Source organism: Acartia tonsa, chromosome 9 (genome assembly GCF_053477335.1).
Source record: "Acartia tonsa isolate MP-2025a chromosome 9, ASM5347733v1, whole genome shotgun sequence".
Classification (NCBI taxonomy): Eukaryota; Metazoa; Arthropoda; class Copepoda; order Calanoida; family Acartiidae; genus Acartia; species Acartia tonsa.
This window is the reverse complement of record NC_137268.1, coordinates 10741688-10765524: the sequence shown is the minus strand read 5'-3', so window position 1 is coordinate 10765524 and position 23837 is coordinate 10741688. Positions and strand designations below refer to the sequence as shown.

Here is a 23837-nt window from a genome sequence, read left to right as displayed (position 1 = left end):
TTATCATATATAATGACTTGGTAACTGTTAAACTTGGAACATCGCGTTGACATACATTGCAAATGCTTTTTGTTGAAAATAAGTCATATGATGAAAGTAATCATAAACAAATATTTCAGCCATTAAGCATTATTCTGCTTAAAACCTATTCCAAAGAATGCTATTCTGATAATGACATTATACCTTAAATGCTATGTAGATATAATAGCAATATGAAAGTTTAATTGGATCATATTATGATATATTTTATTATCTAATAAACCCATTTTGACAACCCATTTTATCCAGAACATTTTTTAACATCATCAAGTTAGTTTTTTTTAATAGCGCAGCTACTCTATACGTTTTGTATATCCAATTACAACAGTTTTCAAAGAATAATTCCAAATCAGTAATTCAGAGAGCTAAAATGTATATGTAAAGATTTAAGATCTCGAAAACAGCTGATGTATAATTTAATACATAAGTTTAAATTATATATCACAAGCAAAAAGCTTCGCTACCTTTGATCCAAATTCTCCTTGTAACAATAATGTCAGCAGCTATTCTGTACTAAAAACTCTGTGGTAACAAGTCATCCTTATAAAGAATTTGGATTGTAAACTAAGACATTTATTGTTATCATATAAGACAAAAGAATGAAAAAATTCCTTAGCCCAATATTTGAAGAAAAATTAGTTGTAAAAATAGTTTTTTTAACGTTGTCATATATTTAGAGGTATTTCATACTTTAAATTAGGAGTCAAAAAGTTAAGACTGCATATAAAGAATTTATTCTAATAGTATTTAGTCACTAGAGGCTGCGCACCTATCATTAATGGGCCCTGCATTCAAAGAAATATCTTAAAACATCCCAAGGCTTGGGAAAAAAATAGGCTAGAACCATCTTGGAACAAAAATGAACCTTCCCTGAAAAGGAAAACTCGATCAGTTCATTAGTTATTGAAATCTCATCAGACAAAAACCTTACTACTATGCTCATTAAAGCATCATGTCTTTTTATTTATAATCCAACTGAAGATTGTTTTTCATTTTAACATGGAACACTGTGTATTGGACTTATCAAATAAAAATAACATGTTTAATTACACTGTGTTGAACAATCTATGCTATGGTACTTTATATTATGTATTAAATTGCTTCTTTTGACATTTTTTAAAATTTCCAAAAATATGTAGTTTAGCCGATCTACTCTTAGGTGTAGTTATTTCTATTCAAATGTCTATTAAATTTTCATTTCAAGCCTAGTTTTACAGTAATATAAGGTATATGACATCGATAAAATTAAATAAACCATTTTTCTTCCAGCTTGTATATAAAATCATGCAGAAATATTAATTGCTATCGTCTCAATAATGGCTATTTTGAAATTTATTTAAGATCTAAAAAAACTCAATTTCATTAATTTTACATTTTCCTCTTTTGTACAAAAATGCACTAATGGTCATTCCTTAGTAAAACAAGACAAAAATCAACAAAAAATATTTTTTCTTGCCATGCCAAATCCCTGTGCATTTTTGATTTATCTATCTGCATACATATAGAGATGCATTGCTGTATATCAAACACTTTATGGAACTGATGTGCACTTGATAAGAAACAGGGGGGAGGGTACCCTCCTCCCCTTGGTAGGAAACAAGGGTGATATTCTTTCCCAGTTGATACAATACGAGTTCATTTTATCCCCCCCCCCCCCAATTGCAATATGCTTTTTGGGTAGTAATGCCCCATTATTTTATGTCAGGGGAGGGCTAATTTCTAAATATTTTTTGGGGGGGAAGAATCCTGGAATTTGCAAGGGAGCCTTTACCAGTCCTTACAGCCCTTTACGCCCTGCGGGGTAATTACCCTGTGAAGCTTTATTAGCGCTTGAACCTAACCGTAAATAAAAGTAAAGTTTGTTTGTAGTCCATTTTACGTTGATTCAAAATTGTGGATTTTCTTCAATAGTAAATTATAATGGAGGTGGATTATGGATGTTCCACTAGCAAACTAAGGGGTATTGCGCATTTTTTTCATATGAATAAAGGCCTGGCCCTCCTAATTTCAAATACTATTTAGAAAAAGGTTTTTGATAGATGGATGGAAAGAGAGTTTAAAAGAGAAAGATTGTAAAATAATTTTTTTTATTTGAAAAAGTTTCGTTAACATCATATTTTGCCTTAAACTTTTCCACAAGTTGAAATAGCCTTTTTTATGTTTACATTACCAAAAAAAAGCAATAAGTTATAAAACCATTAAAGGAATAACAAAAATATTATTTCTAGATCTATAAATTGTAATTATTGCTACTTATCATTAATTATTTTTCAGGGAAGACTGAATTTAAAAACAAATACCAATAACAGTTTTCTTTGTGTAGAGCAAGTCATTATTATAAAGTAATGCAAGCAAAAGATTTATAGATATTTTTAATGTTTTTAAAAGCGAAGCTTTTCTATAATTAGGGTCGGTCCGTCCGTCCGTACGTCCGTCCGTCCGTCCGAGATAGTTAGCTTTTATTTTTTTTTGGTGGTAGGCATTGTTATTGTTATTTTGAGATTGATTATTATTATTGGTGTAATTTATGTTGTTTTTCAATTCTTTATAAAGATTTTTTTATATGATTAAGCTTTAATGCTGTTATTTTATTTTGAAATAAAATAAAAGCATGGGCTATATGAAACTCTACCGATATAGTAGGAACTCTGTGCCGACTTTCAATTGGGTCTTTGAATATCAGCAAATAGCGTCAGAAGAATTAAGAGAATAAGCATTTTGCTTGCAGATGAAAAAGGTCCCCATCCCTTGAGTCAGTACTTGTCTGGATTATACATCTATACTTCATTATTTTATCAATACTTTTAGTCAATATGTCGACATTTGACCTAATTTATTAAAAAATACAAAAAAAGTTTAAAATTACTGGTTAGATTTCTGCGAAAAAGAGGAAACTGTGACTTGAAAGAAGATACTTTCTCTTTTAATTAGATTAAATTTTGGTAATATGAATTTTACCATTCAACAAAAATTTAGGCGATAAAGCATAGCATGGCATAGCTTTTCTTGTTTCACTCCAATGCGCATACAGTAATTCAACCAAAAAATCTGATTCAACCTCCCTTTCTTTAGTTCTCCCCCTTCTTATCAGGAGCGTAGCAACTTTATGATAAGTGTATGGGCAAAGGACTTTTTGCACAGCTTCTTTTTGCGAATTAAACTGTACATACACAATCGTTAGATAAGTACTACGATTTGTTAAAAAAAAACTGTACTAGAAGAGGTATGGATGGATAGAAAAATAGGCCAAAGCCATCTAAATACTTTTATCTGATAATAAAATAGCTTAAAACCTTTCCGACACCTGTGTAAAAAATTCCTCAAAATTGAGAACCTAATCTGTTCAGTAGTTATCGAAATATTAATCCTTCCTATGTATCCTAGCTGAAACTGTATCATTACTTTGTTATTAACATGTTATATAGCTGCGCTACTTGTAAACAAATGCTCTTGTTGGTTAGTAGTATTAAAACACTAGGACATACAGAAGTAAAGTTGTCATATACCAGAGATCAAATATTGTTCAAAGTAAATAATAAAAAGTAAAATAATTGAATTATTAATCTAAAGTTATACATTTTGCCTTGATTAATTATAAATATTAAAGGGAGAAAGGCTTGTAGATTATTTTGACCATCATTGTCCTATCCATCCGTATTCTATTCAATAAATACTTTACTTATGCAGCCTATTTTTTCGCCATAAAAATGGCGCATTTTTTTCAACATGACTTTTTCTAACTATTCATATGTTGACTTCAAGCACGCGCTTGTCTCTTCATAATAGAGTTTCTTAGAATTACAAAGATTTTTTCGTGCTGTATTAGAGTGATATGATAAAAATAAATATCTCTACAATAGTCAGTAGGTATAACTTTTTCCAATAAATTGTAATTAAAAATAAATTTAACCTATCTACATGGATACTGAAGCCCCTTACCCGATCTATAAGCACTCTATGTAAATGATTCTGTGTTGTGAAACCTCTATGAAGCATGACCATAGTCCCCATGCAATCAAATTTCTATTCTATATTTTATTTACCTACTAGATTTATGTAATTTAAGGGTCAAATAGCTGATTCTATTTGGTCCCAATTTTTTATTCGTAAATGCATAATATTAAAAAGCTAAGGAATACTTATTTCTCACATCGTATTATAATCAGCTTTCCGCGGATATAGAATGTACAATTATAAGATTAAAACGATTTTTTTAACCCCGAGGGGCCGAAGGCACCGGCTAAAAAACTGGTTTTAGTTTTATGATTGGACTTTTTTAAATTCGTAAAAAGCTGGATATAATACGATGCTAGACATAGCTTTTTCGTATGGATGAGAACCGGTTCTTATCACCCGGTTCCGAATGAATACGAAAAAGAATTGTTATCTCACTCTTGATGGATTATGTTAGCAGAAAATGAAGGCAAAGCAGTTTTTTTTAAACATAATTAAAAATTTTATTTGTTTAGGTCAAACTGCCCAACATGGAAGAAGTTGAAGAAGGGGATACTATTTCAATCCAATGCAGGACCCAAGCTAATCCAGTACCCGTAGCTTATCAGGTAGAAACATCCTAGATAGAAGTAAGCTTGACAAAAATACATGATTAATCCTCGATTGTCTTGATATAAAAATTTCTGTTATATAGAAATAATATTTGTAGTGTATTTTAAAATTTAAGCTCATCGCGAGTGTATAAAGAAATATGCATATTATAAGAAATAAATCCTCGGTTGTAAAGACTCAAAAAGTTCTTTCATTATAAAATCTTAGATTGTGAAACGTCTACAAAAAAAATACTAGATTCATATGATATAAAATTTTCGTTGGTATAGTCGCGGGTGTATATCAAGTTATCATTGGTTATGATCTTTACAGTCTATACCTACAGATCAGGGAAAGGGATACGGAAACAGAAGAAAACAATTTTGTCTCTAGCTTTTTTACGAGAGTGAAACACTAAAGGGGTTGGAGATTAAATAACTGTATGTCCCCTTACAAAGGATCCTGTACCGACTTTCAATTGGGTCTTTAAAAACTAACCAATAGCGTCGAGAACACCACGGCCTTGTCGCTACGTAAGAGTAGACGAAAAAGATCCCTAACAGGAGGATCCAGGTAGTTGTTTGTTTATACTATATTTATAAACTAGCGGCTACGCCCCTAGAGGCACTTTAAATGTTTGTTTAAAAAAAATAGTACGATACTTTGCAATGTTTCGAAGGAATCTCTATCAATTTTCTACGATACTTTGCAATGTTACGTAGGAGTCTCTATTCGAGAGAAAAAAAAATCGATTTATTGTGATTTCCCCTAAAATAATTAAAAACAAGGATGACAACATCCATAAAAGCGAAGCACTGAAACGGTAGGACAAACGGACATTAATACTTGTATAGTGTCTGAACTGAATAATCAGAATATAAAAGTATAAGATTCGAAGCAAAATTGTAAGTAAATTTGTTGAAAAACTGCTTGATACAGGATAATGTTTATGGACATACTTACATCTTTAGGGCTTGATTATAGAGTTGCTTCGCTTAAAATATTGTTCTTTGTTGTCCCAGGAATCAATATACCAAATATCAGATCAAACGGATAATTAGATCATATAAAAATTCGTTGTTAAAAAAGTAGAAAAATCAACATGTTTAAAATGGACGTACGGACATTCTGGTAATGATTATAGAGTTGCTACGCTTTCTAAATCGTACCTAACTATTACAGGAATTACCATGCAAAATTTGAAATCGATAGGACAATTCTAACATGCTTAAATTAACGAATAAAAGCTATTTAAAAAAGTAAAAAAATCGACATGTTTAAAATGGACGTACGGACATTTGGGTAAGGATTATAGAGTTGCTACGCTTTCTAAATCGTACCTAACTACTACAGAAATCACCATGCAAAGTTTGAAATCGATAGGACAATTCTAACATGCTTAAATTAACGTATAAAAGCTAACTATCTCGGACGGACGGACGTACGGACGGACGGACGGACGTACGGACGGACGGACGGACCGACCCTAATTATAGAAAAGCTTCGCTTTTAAAAACCTTCCCGGGAACTATGAGAAGGTACCCTGTTAAGGAGAACCCGATCGGTTCAGCGGTTAGCGAGATCCTTCGGTACAGACACACAAACAGACATCCTGTTATTTTGGTAGAAGGATTTATTGTTTACTACCAATATAAAATTATTTATTCTCAGATTAAGTCTGTTAAGTTAAAAATAATAGATATATTTACTACCAGAAAAATCTAGAGCAAAGCAGAATTGCATTAGATGACTAACTCCTGAAATTATTTTTAAGAATCTTTTTATCATTCCTTGGCTGGACTCCCCCTTTGACTGCATACATGCACCTTTCCATTTCTAGGTTTTTAAATTTATTTTTAAAAATGGCTTATGGCTAAGATATTAATAATTTAAAGTTAGATTGGTTATAAGTTAGGTTATAAGATTGGTTATCCATTTTGATAAAAATTAAAAATCTAAATCTGACTGAAAAAAAGTTCTACCCGTGTTTAAGATAACTATAGCTGTAGTTTTGATAGATATACAGGTTCCAGGACAAACGCAGGAGTCCCAAACGTCGGATTGAACAAACGAAGGAGTTTTATAATATTAATTTAATTAAGTATTTCTATACAGGTTAGGTTAGGTTAAGATATGACTATACAAATAAGCACTCCTCCTCAGGGTTTAGGCATTTAAAAACCTATACGATAGTTTAAAATAGGTTTGGTTAGGTTAATTTTCTACTCCGACGTTTGGGTCTCCTGCGTTTGTCCAGGCCTAGGACCAACTATAAATGCTCTATTTATAGGATAGATTCGTTCATAAAGAATATTTTTTTTCATTTAAAACCATCCATTTAAGTTTCACATAACTTTTTCTAACTGAAAAGTTTCAACGTTATATTATTATTCTATCATTTCAATCTTTATATCCTTATCTTACTCTTTTTGTAGCGTAGCTACCATGTAACTTACTAGCTGGTAAAAAATCAGCCATATGACGTCATAAAAATGAGGGATATAAGAGGAGAAGTGGGAAAGAAAATCCCTAATTAAGAGATTGATAATCCCTCATTTATATGACGTCACATAGCTGATTTTTAAGACACTTTGTCCCGCTACATAAAAATGTTTTTGTAAAAAAGGGAGGGGTTAATTTTCTACGGGCACACTCACAATGTATAAGAACAGTATTATAGTAAAATCTCCACAGGACCAATATGTATATTTCCTGATAAGCACAACCTTATCGATTCAGCGGTTAGTAAGAGCTTAATCTTCAGACAGACATCGTTCTATTTTTTTTAGCTGTGCTGTTTTTAAATGTTATTAAGTTTGGCTGAGCTAGTTATGCATATGATTAATCTTGTTTAACTATAAAAAGGGAAGCTGTTAATTTTATCAAAATTTTTAGAATACAAATTTTGTTTTAATTTTCTAAAATTTCAGGAAATTTTATTTATTTACTTTTTTAAAATGAAAAAGTAGGTTATTTTTTTAGTTCTGAGAAATTATACAACATTATTAATATCATTTAGCTAAAATACAATTTACATTTAAATCTAACTTTTAAAAGGTTTTTTTAAGAAAAAATATTGTGATGCATATTAAATTAAGTATAATTTTTGTTTATTTTATAAAAATTTAAATAATTGTTATCCCTTGAATTGTGCTTTAACTGCATTTGGATTATAAGTTAGAGCTTTTTTACAAAGTTCTTTCCCAAATCCCATATGATCCGTGCTTATAAAGTATTGTAATCTTGATCCCTTAATCCGTGGTATAAACTGCATAAATATTGTCCACTGGAGCTTTTTTAACTCTCACGAAGCAATTTTAATTGAAGGATAAAGTTGTCATGAAGCCACTGTGGAATTTGCACATAGGACTCTTCGTTTGGGTTCCTAGATTTGTACGTTTTGTACAGTAGGATATATAAGTTGGAAGGAATTGTAATGTTAGAGGGAGATTTGGAATCTGCATCAAATTTTAAGGATTTTTTTTTATAAAATTCGTTTTTTGTATAATTCTTTATTTAAAAGCGGAAATACAATTTTAGTTCATAAATTTTGACCAATAGGATAGGTGGATTGGAAACTACCTGCGCTCTAATTGGTTGAATGATGTGCGACACTTAAGCTTTTCCAATCAGAGCGCAGATAATTTTCAATCCACCAATCACAGATGTCAAAATTAATTAACTTAAATTGTATTTCCGCTTTTAGATAAAGAATTATACAAAAAACGAATTTTATAAAAAAAATCCTTAAAATTTGATGCTGATTTCAAATCTTCCTCTAACATTAAAATTCTTTCCAACTTATATATCTTATTGTACAGTTTAAATGTTTTATTATTAAAGTAAAAGAATAGATGTAACTCATACATTGTGGAGGGGACCCAGTACCGACTTTCAATTTGGGTTTTTGAATATTGGAATACTTATACATTTATTGTCCTGTTTCAGCTTACTACATCTTTAAAATCTCTTGAATTTTACTTTTTAGCTCTTTTTCATTCTTATTACTTCATTAAATAACTTTTTTTTCCATCCACATGTTTTGACAAAATGTACAAAAAAGTATGTTATTGTTGGTCATAATTTTAGCTGCAACCCCTACTGGGTTTCAAGTGACATTTACTAAGTATATTATAAATGTATATGAATACGGGAGCAGGGATTGGTCACCAGAAAAAAAACAGTTCTTCCTTCTAATTTTTCCTTAAAAAAATAAATTTAAACTTTAGAATATTATTTTTTAAAAAAAGACAATACATTTTAATTTTAGCTGTATTAATCCTATCCTTGATAGTGTCTATGGTCAAGGATAGCAAAGTAGGCTCCGAAAGCAAAGTAAATCAGTCCAGACGAAAATTTGTCATAAGTATAAACATTACAATTAGTCCATTTTAATAGTATCTTTTATTCAATTTTATTCTGAATACTGAAGAAAAGGTGAATAGTTAAAGGCAATATCATTCTCCGTCCATGTCCGCTAGAAACTGTGCTTTATGTTTAGAGGAACATAAAAACATACAAACCGACGTTGCTTAACCTAGCGTACAGCTAAATTAGAGGGTATTCACGTTATAAAAGAGATTTTTTTTTATCAACAAGGATGATAAATACATATAATACTTTTAAATTGCACTGGTATTGTATAGTTGCATTGCTTAAAATATCATGTCTACATGCCTTGTCATCCAAGAAATCGCCATTTTAAGATTAAATAATTAATATACCTTGCCAATAGGTACAGCAATACAATATCAACATAAAACATATCAGATAACCTAAGTTTTAGTGTATAGTTTAAAAATAATAGAACGATTATAAAAGGCCTAAAAATTATGTATCGTTTAAAATTCTTATATTTTTAGTGGAGCAAAATCGAGGATCTAAATTTCCAGCAGGAGGGTGAGTTTCTGGTTCTATCTGGAGTGGCCGCTCATAATTCTGGACAATATACCTGTACAGCTACAAATGTTATAGGTACAATTTTCATTTTGTTGTAACTGACTTAAACAAACAAGTTACTACTATTATTTGAAATTTTAATTTACTTTGTCTGTCCGTCAGTCAGTCCGTAACGCCATGGGGGATTGCTCGGTTGCCATTTAACAATAAACAATTGAAATTTCAGTGAAAATTCCTGCGATATATGCGCATCTAGTCTGCAAATCATGCTTTAAAAGTCATAAACCTTGTTTTTTCTTTAAAATTTGAGCATATGCTCTCTCTTTTTTTCTGAGTAATGACAACAAAACATCTACTCCATGATTCTTTAGTAGTTCCTAATAATGTGTTTGTTTGTTAAGATCCCACGAACGGCACCGTGCGTAAACGGTCGGGAAACGGAACGGTGAAGGTTGTAGTGAAGCACAAGCCCGGGCCTGCGGTCATCAAACCATCCAGCCCTACGGGCATTGAAGGTGAGTTCATTGCTACTATGTCAGATGCGTAAAATAAGAAATTAAAGTTGTATAACAACTATTTTATGTTCGTGGAGAATGTTTTAGCCTAATAACATGCATACTTATTCATCGAAAACATTTGGACATAGGTCGTGCAATTAAAACTAATCCCATATTACCATTTAGAGTTAGAAATACTATTTTGTATTTTTAAAAATGTAAAAGATAAAATTTTTAAATTCTAAATTTTGAGATTTCTAAAACATTTTTGGTGAAAGACATTTACGTAATATTGCAAATTTGGGGAAAATATTTTCTTTTACAAAAAAGAAAATAATGAAAAATTCAAAGATGTATAAAAGTAAGAAAAAACTTTGCTGAAAATCTAAAAAAAAATAGATAAAATGTGAAGATGATATAAAGGAAGATATTTAAAGAGATATGAAGAGAAATTGTCAAAATTTTATTGAATTTGTATTCTTCTGAGTGACCTTGTCATTTAGATGACCAACAGAGAGCAATAATTGTTTGTCTTTTCGATAATCATTAATTATCCTAATATAAAAGTAACAGCATACATATCTGTCTATGTGTGTGTCTGTGTTTAGGGAAGGATCTCAGTAACCGCTGGACTGATATGGTTGTCCATAAAACCAAAGGCCCATGGAAGGTTTATGAAGGTTTTGTGGGAGTTTACTTCCACTCTACGAAGAAAAGTCGACCCTAGAAAAAAATACTCCTCAATAAATCTTTTTTAATTTTACTTTTTATTGTTAAAATTCAGTCCCCAAACCTTCCCTTAAGAGTCCCTAGAGACATCTAGGGGCTAGACCGCCACAAGCGACATAAAACTGAATAAGTAAAGTAATAATTTTACCTATCTAATAATTTTCAATAAAATGACCTCTTCATTCGTAATTGGTGTTTACTATTGGTCATTGTAATCTTATAATAATTTTACTCTTGAATAAATCCACGGATGAGGAGAAGAATCTACAATCCTTTCAGTCCTCAATTTGTAAAGGCACTATTGATGGCACTATTTTACATACGGGAGAGGGGTGGATCGACCCTTTAATTTCAATTTTAGATTTTTTAATTTGGCGAAGCGTCTTTTTTCAGGTAGCGAATTAACTGTATTTAATGGTTCAGCGCTTATCGACATTTTTGCTACACACACACAAAAAAAATAGAAACACACCCTGTTACTTTTAAATAAGGTTAAGAATTGGTGGATTAATTTAATGCCCATTGTTCGATCCTTTGTTCCCTGGATAAATAATATAAACTGAGTTTGTACAATTCACATGCACGCACCATGCCAATTCACATTTCAATTTGAATTATTAGTTGAAGCGCAGCTTCTCTATAACTAGATATATAAATGACGCACTATCTTAAGGGATAAGACAATGGACGACAAATTGATATATATCCTCAATCGTGATAAAAACTGTAGACTAAAGTTATTGGTTAAAAAGTTTGGACAGTGCTAGGTAAGAACTAAACTAACGAATTATAATTCTATAAAAAAGTACCTAAAAACTTATGGCCAACGAATAAGATAACTTTGTGTAATTTACATTTAAATGTCCCCTCCAATGCTACTGTCGTTTAAACGTTATTTTTTTTTAATAAAAAAATCTCTACTTTACTGTACTACTGTTTACTCTTCATTTTATTTACTTGTTGTTGCTGCCCTACTTAAGAACAAAATTATACTTGTCAATTATAATAATAGGTATTTAAAAAGATTTAGAAAATTCTATGATAATAGAAAATAATTTACTTTAAACCCTTACTACAATAATTATTAGAAAATAGTGTAAAGTCATAGTTTTTATAATTCAATAAAAAAAAATAAGAACAATATTGTCTTAAAAAGCTAAGTTTTTAGAAGAAAAACCACAATCTTTTAACAAAGCAAGAATAGTCATTTATCGCATTGTATTATAGACATCTTTCCGTGGATATTAAAATGAAAAGAAGGTGTATCAACTTTTTTTTTTATGGCTAGCCGGTTCTTTTAGTAAGTAGTAGATGTAAAATTTTTCATAGAATTCAGATATGCAATCGGTTTTTTTGTAGACCTCTTATTTTTTAAGTAATTTAAGTTTTTTAAAAAAATAATTAAGTCGGTTTTAAGGTACTAAAACGCAACAAAATAAAAGAAGAAAATGGCCAATAAGAAAAAAAATAGTAAGATCTTTAATTTGACACCTTACTTTTAAAATTCTGTTGAGTAATTATTGAAAAAATCTATTTTTTTAACCTCGGTTTAATAAAAACTTTAGACCTAAATATTTTCTCAAACAGACATAAAAAACATGGGTTCATATATACCTTCAGAATCAGAAAAATATTACGAATCCATTGTAAGCAAAATTGAAAAAAAGTAAAAAAATAAAAAAATATAAAAATGGCCAATTGTATTTTTTGTTCTGGCAACACTATCGTCTTCCCTTTTTTACCCCCTCTTTACCCCCTCTATACCCCCTTCCCATTTTTATACCCAATTCAAAAGTTAAGACGTTGCCTGTACAATATAATATGATATTTTCATATAATTCCTTTTATTGTAGTTTATATACTATATTGTAAACTTTTTTTTTCAATTTTGCTTACAATGGATTCGTAATATTTTTTTGATTCAAAAGGTATATATGAACCCATATTTTTTTACTTGTGAAATGATAAAATTGAGTTCAAAGTTTTTATTCTCGTGGGTTTAAAAAAATCGATTTTTTCAATAATTACCTGACAGAATTGAAAAAGTAAGGTGTCAAATTAAAGATCTTACTATTTTTGTTCATAATGGCCATTTTCTTTCTTTTTTTTGTTGCATTTTAGTACCTTAAAATCGACTTAATTTTTTTTTTTTTAAACTTAAATTACTTAAAAAATAAGAGGTCTACAAAAAAACCGATTGCATATCTGAATTCTATGAAAAATTTTACATCTACTACTTACTAAAAGGACCGGCTAGCTATAAAAAAAAAGTTGATACAACTTCTTTATAAGATTAAAACCAGTTTTGTTAGACCTTGAAGGCAGTAGGCCCGGACTGACAACTAATATTTTTTTTATTTTTCGTAGAAAATTGTCTGTAATACGATGCTAAGCATGATTTTAAGTATGACTGAGAACCTGTTCCAATACAGCGGTAGAAAAGCGGTTTCGAAGCCATACTGGAAAATTATAGACTGTATGTGCTCCTAAAAATATCTAAAAAAAACCTTCTAGTCATGTTAACAATAATTGTTAAGAGTTGAGATCCTTAAAACTTTATTTTCACAGGAATTGTAACAAACTTTGTATAAACGCTAACAAACATAAATACTTTTTACATTTAGAGAAAATCTTCTTATTTAGTTTACTTTTCTTATCAGAAGAAGAAAATGGTTTAGAAATATATCAATCATTTTTTGTAATACAAATAATTATAATTAGCGTCAAAATCTTGAGTTACAGAAAAAAAGCCTTACTAAATTATATAAAGAGAACCATATCGGTTCAGCGGTTAGTGAGATATTTTACCACAGATAGACTAGTCATACAGACATCCTGCTATAAAATAGTAAACTCAAATAACCACAATTTTTTTTTCTAAAGTTGACGTATCTTTGTCTCTGGTTCTTTAAAGACTCAGTGATGGGTGGCAATTAAAACAAAAAATAATAAAATCATTTTTTCCCTTTCTTCTATTATCAAATATTATAAAAAAAAACGCCACATCATATATTTAGAAAATAAGTAAATAATAGAAAAAAAACTTTTAAAATGATGTGTGATTTTTTAAATTGTGTAATTTTTTTCTCATTATGAAAATGAAATGGACAGGGAGATGATAACTGAAAAAAATATTATAATTTAAACTTTGATTAGAATAAGAATGGATTCAGAACATTCGTGGATATTATGACAGGGTAAAATTGTAATTAATTTAGGTTTCTAAAATGGACAACATTTATTGGTCAGTTCGTTCATCCAGTCGGAGGAGTGGAGATGGGGTAAAGGGAGTGGATGAGGGAGTCGTTATTGTAGCCAGCTACAAGTTTAAATTTATTAGAGTACATGATTAACTGATCCATGTGATAATAAATCCATTACAACATATTTGTAAGGACTTACGGACATACATATCATTAATAAGGAGAAGCTTCGCTATTAAAACTTTATCAATGGAATTTCACTATATTATCAAAAGAACTATAAAAAAGAGTCCCACCCTACCTCAACTCTTTATAAGATTAAAACAAAAGGGAATGATAAAAAGTATAAAATAGTTGTAACGCTAAAATAAACGCAAATACCGAAAAAAGCACCTCCCAAATTTCACACTTTTTAACCTTAACAATTTTGAAAGGATTGAGAATAAGAATAAAAAAAAACTATTTTAATAATTTAAAGATTTTAAGTTACTAAAAAGACCCTTAGCGCTTTAGATAGTCAATATCCAGTTATTCAGATGAGTACCAAAGAAACTGGCTACCCTTTTAAAGAACCTTCGATATAGTACTGGGATGATTTAAGACTATTTTATTGCTGATGTTTTTGGGATGTAATTCCCTAACCCTTGGAATAAAGAGGACCTAGATGATAGTTAAAAAGTCGCTATAAACAAATAGCCAAGAAAAAAGCTTTTTCTTAGGATGTGATTCCTTATTTTTCATGGATTTTTTATGTTACTTAAAATTTGTATGCAAATAATAAAACAAATAAAGTAAATGTCACAGTAATTTAACTTTTATTAATTCAAAGAAAATTTCATAAAATTTTCTCTTTTTTGAAACATTTAATTAAATTTTGTTATTGTCAGTCGTAAAACAAGGACATGTCCTTATATTCGGAGCATTACTATTTTTTTTATAAACATTAATAGCAGTATGAATTTGTTAATAATGCACGTTATTTATTAGCAAAGTAAAGTGAACTAATATTGTTTAGATTGATAATTTAGATAGACGAATATATTAGTTTAGATCATTTGAAAAGTATTTGTGTAGTAACGGACGGACATACCCTAGATATAGAAAAGCTGCACTACCAAAAGGACTCATTAATTCAAAACACAAAAAAATAATCTGTTATTTTTTCAATATCTCTTTCTGAATAAAGAAAAGCATTAATAGATCGAACATTGTAAAGTTCATTTTCTTATGAAAGGTTTTTTTTCAAAGCATTAAATGATCTAAAATCATCCTTTAAAAACAATAATGCCAATTATGCTTTAAAGGAGCGTATTTTAAATAGTGTAATTAATTGTATGCATGTAAAATCTTGGTCTAAATTAAGTAAATGTAATGTTTTAAACAATTTTTAAATAAAGTATGTATACATGAAGCAAATATCTAATGAATCTTGATTATGGTTTGGCCAAGTGAAGATAGAGAACTTCTATTATGAAAACAAACATACAGACACCACCTAACCATAGTAAGTTGCTGAGCTACTAAAAAAGTGCATAAACTTTTACTTTGCTTTGTTCCTTGCTAGTTTTACCTCTTCGGTTAGAATCAGGGTGGTAGGAATAAGTTAGGGGATTGTTTTTCATTCCATGGAAAACTGTTTAGCTAAAAACCTTTCTGTTAGTCAAACTATAGTTCTTACAATCTTACATGCTGATATATTATCAGATGCTTAATGTGTTAAGTTTTGAATAGCTGGAAAGTTAAAAACCAACTATTTATTCTTCAGGATAATAAACCTGAAAAAAATTCACATCATTTACCTATCCCTAAATTTCTGGATCAGATTTACCGCTTGCCTGCAGCCTTTTCCATCCATCCATCCAGCGGTAGCCGCCCATGAACCCCAGTTAGTCTTCTATGACTTTATTACAGCAACATAAGACTAATTGATTAAGATATTGTGCTGTTTATTATAATAGTCCTCAAAGTTTATAATAAAGTTTTCTTATTCTTAGTTAACAACTTAAAGACTTTAATGAATCTTGTTAAGTTGGTTCATTAAATTGAGGGTCTAAATGTTTCAACCACAAATTGAAATTTACAGAAGGGGTAATGTAGGTATCCTCATTGGGGTTGCATATAAATTTATTGGCCATTGTCTTATCCCTTTTAATCCATGGAATAAATGTATGCTGTATGTCAACAGGCCACCTCCGGGTCCAACAGAGGCGCCCAGGGAAGCTTTTACTTTTGAAGAAACTTTTTCAAGTTTGTTGAGAAACTGAATGTGCACTGCATCCCTCAATTTGATTCAGGGAGGCGGAGCCAATTTTTTCCTCAAAATTTTATTGTTTATTCATTGTTAGCGGTTGCGCTACTACATGCTCAGAGTTTGAAAGGATGAAGGCAGTAAAAATAGCCCCAATCCATCCCAAGACTTAAATTTAAAATAAATAATCTAAAACTATAATTTAATTTAAATCGTCCCTAAAATTTTGAACCCAATCGGTTCAGTGGTTAGCTAACATCTTAACAAATATCAACAGCAAAAACCTTTTATAAACTAAAGATTATCTGAATTTGTATCTATAACAGTTTTATAACCAACTTTTAAAGGTTCTCAAGGCTATTCATTAGAGGAATTAGATCCGTTAAGATCATGAACCCCCTCAATTTTTTCTTCTTCTTTTTTACACAAAAGTTTGGGAGTGTATACGGGGCTCTGCAACCCTTGTTGTTGCTTGTTTCGTCCAGCTCACTCACCACAGGGCCAGGGATCTCAAGGGATAAAACGTTGGCCTATAATTAGTTAACATCCCCAATTATGATAAACAAGATTATCCATAATATAGATTAAAATTATTGGTTTTAATGTTAGGAGCCAAGCAATTGAAATTTATTAAAGTATCCAAGGTTTTTGAGCCACCGAATAAGATACATACTTACAAAAGTTTGGGTACCAGTTCAAATTACAGTCCAATGTCCCCTCACTCCCTGGCCCAGAACCATTTACAAAATAATTTGCGCTTTCATAATTATTTTCTGCCACAGCTGACCAAGTAGTGGCTTCTCAATAGTTACAAAATAATATAAATAAAATATGTGAAATAATGCTTTTGGCAGAGACTTTCAAGCCTTTTATGAGGGGGGGTAAAATGAGGGATATAAAAGGTTTGAGGATGGTAATCAAATGTTCTTTTTATTTTGAGTGAAGTACAAGGAGGAGTTTCAAAGTTTGAGGGGGGGGGGGCGGGTGAAATACCTCCTCTCCTTTGGACGTCTATGGCCTTTTTAGTAGCTGGTAAATATTTATGGGAAAGAAAGTGTTGTAGATTTTTGTCCTCTGTATTCTATACACGGACAGACAGAATTATAGATAAAATGTTTTTTTTATGTTTTTCAACTTTGAGTGAAAAGAGCCTTGACAATTTAGTAGATCCGTTGCATTTGAGGAAGATGTATAATTTTTATTTCCTATGTTGTATCTAATTCTATTTTGGGAGGAAGGGGGAAAAAGTGATAGATTAAGATGGTGCTGCAATTTTTAGGAGCATAGCAACTCTTGGATTCACTCTTTTAATGCAGGGATCTAAAGGGATAAGACAATGACCGATAAATTGATGTACATTGTACATCCCAAATTATAATACACAAAATTACCCCTTCTGTAGATTACAATTTTTGGTTCAAACAACTTATCAAATTTTACTAAAGTCCCCAAAAGTTGCTAGGCCATTGAAGAGAGCGTTATTATAAAACTTTAGGGAATACTGTAATTTACAGCCCTGGGTTACAAGCTCTCTATGTAATTCTATTTTTGGAAGTGCAATTCTTTTGAAAAGGTGTTGTTTAAACATTGGTATACTAAAAGTGAATTAAAAATTATATAGAAATATTTTAGAATAAAAAAAGAGAGAAAAAAGGAAAAATGGATTAAGAAAGATAATTTTTCCCAGCCCCTTAAAATGTGTGCACCTAGATGCTTTTGACCCCGCCTATAATAATTGAATTTGTTTAGGTCGATCTCTAACCCTGACTTGCGGTGCTGAACCCGCTGGCTATCCTGCGCCTAACTATACCTGGTGGCGACAATCTGATACCACTGTTATCTTATCCAGGTTAAAAAGAAAAATCTAGTAAGATGGAGATAGGATAGATAGATAGATAGATTAATAATATAAATAACTTGCTTTTTAATGAGAAATATTTTAGAAAAATTAAATAAACTAAAATAAATACAAAATAAAGGAGGGGGTAGGGAGGTATTTTCTTATTCCTAACCCCTGTGGGGTTACCAAGTACTGACCTAACATATAAATAGTAACAACAAAAAAACGAGAAACTACTCCTTTCTTTTAAATTTATTGAAAAGATAAGGTACTTTTAAAGTTAGTAATCTAAGATTTTTTCTTTAGGGAACCCGTCCTTTTGATAGAACCCGTGCGGCTGGACAGTGAAGGAATCTACCTGTGTCAGGCCAGAAATATGCTGGGGGAGGGAGAGGCCACAAGCATGACCGTCAAGGTGGAACAGGAGCCCAGGATTGTTTCTGGCCTCCAGGAACGGGTCCTCAGGAAGTCTGGCGATACAGGTATATGTACAGTTTCCCCATAATTTTCGTTATTGTTTCTTCTGATAGAGGCTACGCCACTAGAGGCTAGTACTTTTTTATGGATGGTTTTATTACCATTGGGAAATTTCCTTTGGGAGGGTGTATGTACCCTACCCCAAAATATAAACCTTCTCTGGGTCTATAAAAAGAATCCCTTTAAAGAAGAGCCATGTTGGTCCAACGATTAGCTACATCTAAAGCTACAGACACACTTCCTATTACTTTTATATAATATGGCCTATAAATGCTAGCTAAAGACATTGATTTTAATCTTTCTACATACAGACTTTCTGTCAGTCAAAAATAATTATCATTGAGACAGAATATAGTATTTTATTATGACATATTAATGTAAAAAAATATTCGACCATCTATTTTTAATCTCAATATTAAATATTTGTTTAGGTCTTGTGATGTCTTGTAGTGGTATAGGCAAGCCTCAACCAGAAGTAACATGGTTTAAGGACGGAGTTCCCATTGATCAAAAGGCATTTAAAACAATAGATTATAAAAATCAAAAAAAATTCAAATTAATGCTTTAGCAAAAATGGTAAACCGTAATAGAGTCCAGCTTGTTTGTGTGAATATTACATTTTTCGATTCTTTCACTCAAAGTGCATATCGAGCACTGAAACTCCCACCCTTATTTTTGAAGTAAATTTATTTAAAATAGGGGGTGGGGTAGAAAGAAGCTCAAATCACAGCAAAACCTTGTCATATTTATTATCTAATTACTTTAAAAATGTTTCCTACTGCTGTCCGAGAAATCTAGATCTATAGTTTTATATGATAATAGGACAAGAGTTTCTATTCAATAACTTTATTATCTAATTACTTAAAAAATGTTTCCTACTGCTGTCCGAGAAATCTAGATCTATAGTTTTATATGATAATAGGACAAGAGTTTCTACTCAATAACAGTGAACGCCCAAATGTCCCATCCACAGACTACTATCAATGTTATTTCAACTATAAGGTATGTAATTTTAGGATTTATTAACAATACCTACCTTTCAATTGGGTCTTTAAACAACTACCAATAACGTCGGAAATATTAACCCAGCCAAGTTGCAAAAGAGCAGAAAACAATTCACTAGCAGACGAAAAAGGTTCCCAACACTGGATTCAGGTTGTTGTCTGGGTTATAAATCTATACTTATACTTTTATTGGATAAGGTAAAATAGGGGGCAAATATTTCTTTACTTCAAGTATAATATTCAAATCACTATTTTTTTCTGATAAAAAAAAAACTTTTTATAATTGGTAGAAAAGTTTGAAATTTTGGTATTTAAAGGTAAAATGTGTAGATGAAACTAACTTTCTTTGTTATATTAGGTTTGCAGGGAGCGAGCGAGAGCCGCGCAACGAGATAATGGCAAGGGACGCCGGGGAGTACATGTGTCAGTTTGAAAATAATGTCGGCAGGGCTCAGTCAGCTGTCGTGCTTCAAGTTGAACATAGACCACTGGTCACTCATAGGTAAGGGCTAATTAAACAACCGACAGACAGAAAGACAATTAACCATGAAGAAATCCTATAATAAAAGTAGTAAAAATTTTGTTTGTCTATCTATTAAGATCTTGCTGAACCACCGAACTGATTGAATTCTCTATTATAGAAAAGCTTCACTTAGCTCCCAGAAGGGTGCTCACCTAGCTACCAGTCTATAATTCTAACTTAAGACAGATGGACACACATAATGACTTTAAAAATGTTTAGATCAACCTCATTTTTGTTGCAGGTATAACAAAGTGGCCGCCGACCCCGGGGAACATGTTCGAATCCCGTGCAAGATGCGTGCCTTCCCTGCACCAAACTTCCAGTGGGACTGGATGGATAACAGCGCTTCCAACAGGATGGGATTATATGAGGTAGGACATTTAAATTAAAAAGATTTTATGATTAAATTAATGTTATTTTAATAAGTAGCGAAGCTACTCTGTATTCGTTATTATTATTATAGGTCTGAGTGCTCCAAAAAAATGTTACTTCTTTTATTTTATTATTTAATTTTTAAAAACCTTTAATAAAAAAAGCTACCAGTTGAATAGTTAATATCAGTTATTCACCGACAACATCGATAGATTCAGAATTTATTATTAATCCTCAAGCCATCTAATACATAAAGATATGTTATTATTATATGTTGCCTAAAAGTATCTTATTTACTTACTGGATCTTAAATTGCTGTTCTTTTTTTTTCATCGAAACATTAATAGCCATCATAATCATGCAATAAAATAAGCAAAAAGAGTTAAGAAATTTATCATAATTGAATCGCCCCTATATACCTGATGTTATGTGGGAAAGTTAGGCACTTGAAGACTAAGCCTATCCTAGTTTACAGCTGTTAGGAATATTTAGTAAAGGTTGAAGATTAAGATCAACATAACATTTTATATTCCTTTATTTTATGATTTTTAGAACTATTTGACTAATCATTGAGTTACATTTCCTCATCAAGTAAAAAATCAAAAGGCCTTTAGAAGCACCTGAGTTTTAAAAAGAAAAATTTTAAGAAAATTTTGAGTGGTTCATTTCTCTTGGGACGGTTGTGGTACCCTCCCCAAAAATAGTTATACAAATTTCCAGGACCTTTAAGAAGCTATGCTGTAAAGGGGAACCATATTGGTTCAGCGGTTATCGAGATTCCTTGGTACAGACAGACTGAAACACACTGATATTGTTACTGACAGGATAGTAAACTTGCTATAAAATTACACATTGCAGTTTAAACATTTGCGTAAAGTAAATGTGAAACAAACATTGCTGTATTAGAATTTAATGTCTTATTGTTCTTGTTCTCGTAAATTTATTTATAATCATTTTAACAAACATTTAACATGTGAAAGTAAGATATTTAATTTCCAAACTCCTATATTGCAAATCCTTGATTCATTGTAACACTCATTGGTATGCTATCAACTGGCCAATGACCCTCAATAGTTGCCTTCCGTGTTGACTTAGAATAGGAGGATTTGAAATTAATTTAAACAACTTCAGTTTGGTCTGCTTTAGGAATTACAAAAAGGCATAATATTTACTATATACTACTGAAAACTAGTATGCTATTGCTCCGCTACTTTTGTGTATGATTGTCCTTGTTTTTTATATTTATTTTATAAGTATATTGTTAAAATACAACTATCGCTGTTTTAATATTATATAATTAAAGATAGAGTCAAACGCCTTTGGTATATCAAACTACAACTTAAAAATAATAAGTGTTTATGCAATACTACTGAAACTAAAAATATTAGCAAACTTTATTTTGCATTATTGTACATAATCAAAAATAATTATTTACCAAAAGGTATTTAGTCAAATCTCCATTTTTCAATATAATTTTATTTTTAATTATGCTTGATATTTTAATTTGTACATTTTGGAAACGCTGAGTTATTTTTTATCTTTGTTTACTCAGCAGTTAGTACTAAACATACATACCCAGAAAGGGTTTTTGCTTTCGAAAAAAAAAATCCTTTTTTTCTTCCAATTATTCAAAATGGAGTATATTAATGCCTTAAGGAAGAATTGAATACATTTTTTTAATAAAGCCAAAAATATTTTTCTTCCATTGCCTAGTCCCTGTCTTTATAAATACAAATCTGCTTAACAATAAGGGAATATCTTGTTAAATTTATGCTTTGTTTGCTATTAAATTTAATCTTGTAAAAAGGGGGGAATCTTTTATATGCCATTCTTATTGATTGATATAGTAGCAAAAATAACCCTTAAAGAAAAGGATTTATGGTAATTCTTTCATTATTATGAATTGGTTTTTAATGCTTTTAAAAAGGGAAAAAGATAGTTGTATCTACATGGTTAAGAGCAAGGTTGAAACATCTATCTTATGTGATAGCAGATAGGTATACCTATATACAGCTTTAATTGATTCAAATTTCATTTCAAATTTTAAAGAAAAGTTTCAAATTAACTTTAATTTATCAACAAAGAGTTAATTTTATTGTAACTCTGGTAATGAGAGGACAATGGCATTTAAATTAATCTTTGCACATTTCTATATATATTCCCCAAAAATCATGAACTAACAAACAATAAATAATAAGAATAGATGAGAAGATTGTGGTATCCCTGTATCCCTTGTGGTAAGCGTTGACCTATTGGCCTCTATTCTTAGTATTGCACTTCTCTACAACAGTATCTTGTATGGGTTGTTTTGGGCATGATTCTTTCAACCGCCAAATAAAAAATTTTCTAATCAATCAAAATTAAGTATCTTTTTATTGTCTTTATTGATGTTGATATTAACACCAATCATAGGCAAACAAACCTTTAATTGCACTACCTTTGTCTTAAGTTCAGAATTATTGAATTTCTCTTAATTATATTGTCATGTGCTTGATATAGCATCAGAGACTCGAACCCTTTAAAAGTAAAAGCAGGGGGTTATTAAAAAAAATGACTGAAATGGGAAAATTAGTTATTTTGGCTGGCTTGTTTCCCTCAAAATAGAGTAATTACAATTAACTAAGAGTAAAGGCATTGTGAAACGTTCAACCCGCGACTGTGGCGCATCCGCTCGTTGTCGGGAAAGTAACAGGTTTAAATAACAATCTGACACTGCGTCATTACTAAAGACGTTAAAAATGGTTCCGGCTGCTGCTATGCCAGAAGCGCGATATAAATAGTTATAGTAGATGGAATGCCTTGGCGCAAAACAGGCGCAACTCATTACCATTCACTGTTAGGACTTCAAGACAAAGTTCGTTCAATCAAAGGATTAGTTGTCTGAAGAACATTTGACCAAATACCATAGACATCATTAAGCAAGGTTTAGTTTAGCGATACATTCATTAATATAAGATCTGGAGGTCCTTAAATGTTATCCATTTATCGTTAAAAGTTATAAAAAGCTATTAATCTAACCATGAGGAAGCCTATAGCACAGAGAATAATTTTCGCGATAAAACTATTTTCCCTATGATATTTTGTATTTATGCTCCTATTTACCATTCCTTGGTCCCTGCAATTAAGAGAAAATTAATTTTGCTGTGCAAAGAAAAAAAAAACATTTTCTCTCAGAGGCTTGGCCAATAATTGAGTTAGTTCGGTTAGAATGATCAATTCAAGTTGAAAATTAAAGTATTACCTGTATTATGTTCATTTTTAAAATTGCTTAAAAATTGTTTTCTAATTGATTATAAAATGTATTTTCTTTTTTTCTCTTTTAGAATTTTAATAGATCTATAAGTCATTGTTCTACTATAAAGACCTGGACCGAATTTAAGAACTTTCTTACTTTAAACCAACAAGGACAATTTTGTCCGCAAGTAGTGAACCAAATAATTAAAATAAAAGAATGGGGTAAT

At 30.8% G+C, this 23837-nt stretch overlaps 1 protein-coding gene across 1 annotated transcript in view; it reads left to right on the top strand.

Annotated features, from left to right (window-relative positions):
- LOC145328196 (cell adhesion molecule Dscam1-like) overlaps positions 1-23837 on the top strand; it is a 162536-nt gene that overhangs the window by 82817 nt on the left and 55882 nt on the right. Inside the window, exons 11-19 of the mRNA XM_080171789.1 lie at positions 4509-4601; positions 9447-9558; positions 9885-9998; positions 17910-18009; positions 18307-18482; positions 18909-18991; positions 19400-19479; positions 19840-19983; positions 20246-20375. Of these exons, the coding sequence (XP_080027915.1) occupies positions 4509-4601; positions 9447-9558; positions 9885-9998; positions 17910-18009; positions 18307-18482; positions 18909-18991; positions 19400-19479; positions 19840-19983; positions 20246-20375 (1032 nt within the window). The remainder of the gene's footprint in view (positions 1-4508; positions 4602-9446; positions 9559-9884; positions 9999-17909; positions 18010-18306; positions 18483-18908; positions 18992-19399; positions 19480-19839; positions 19984-20245; positions 20376-23837) is intronic.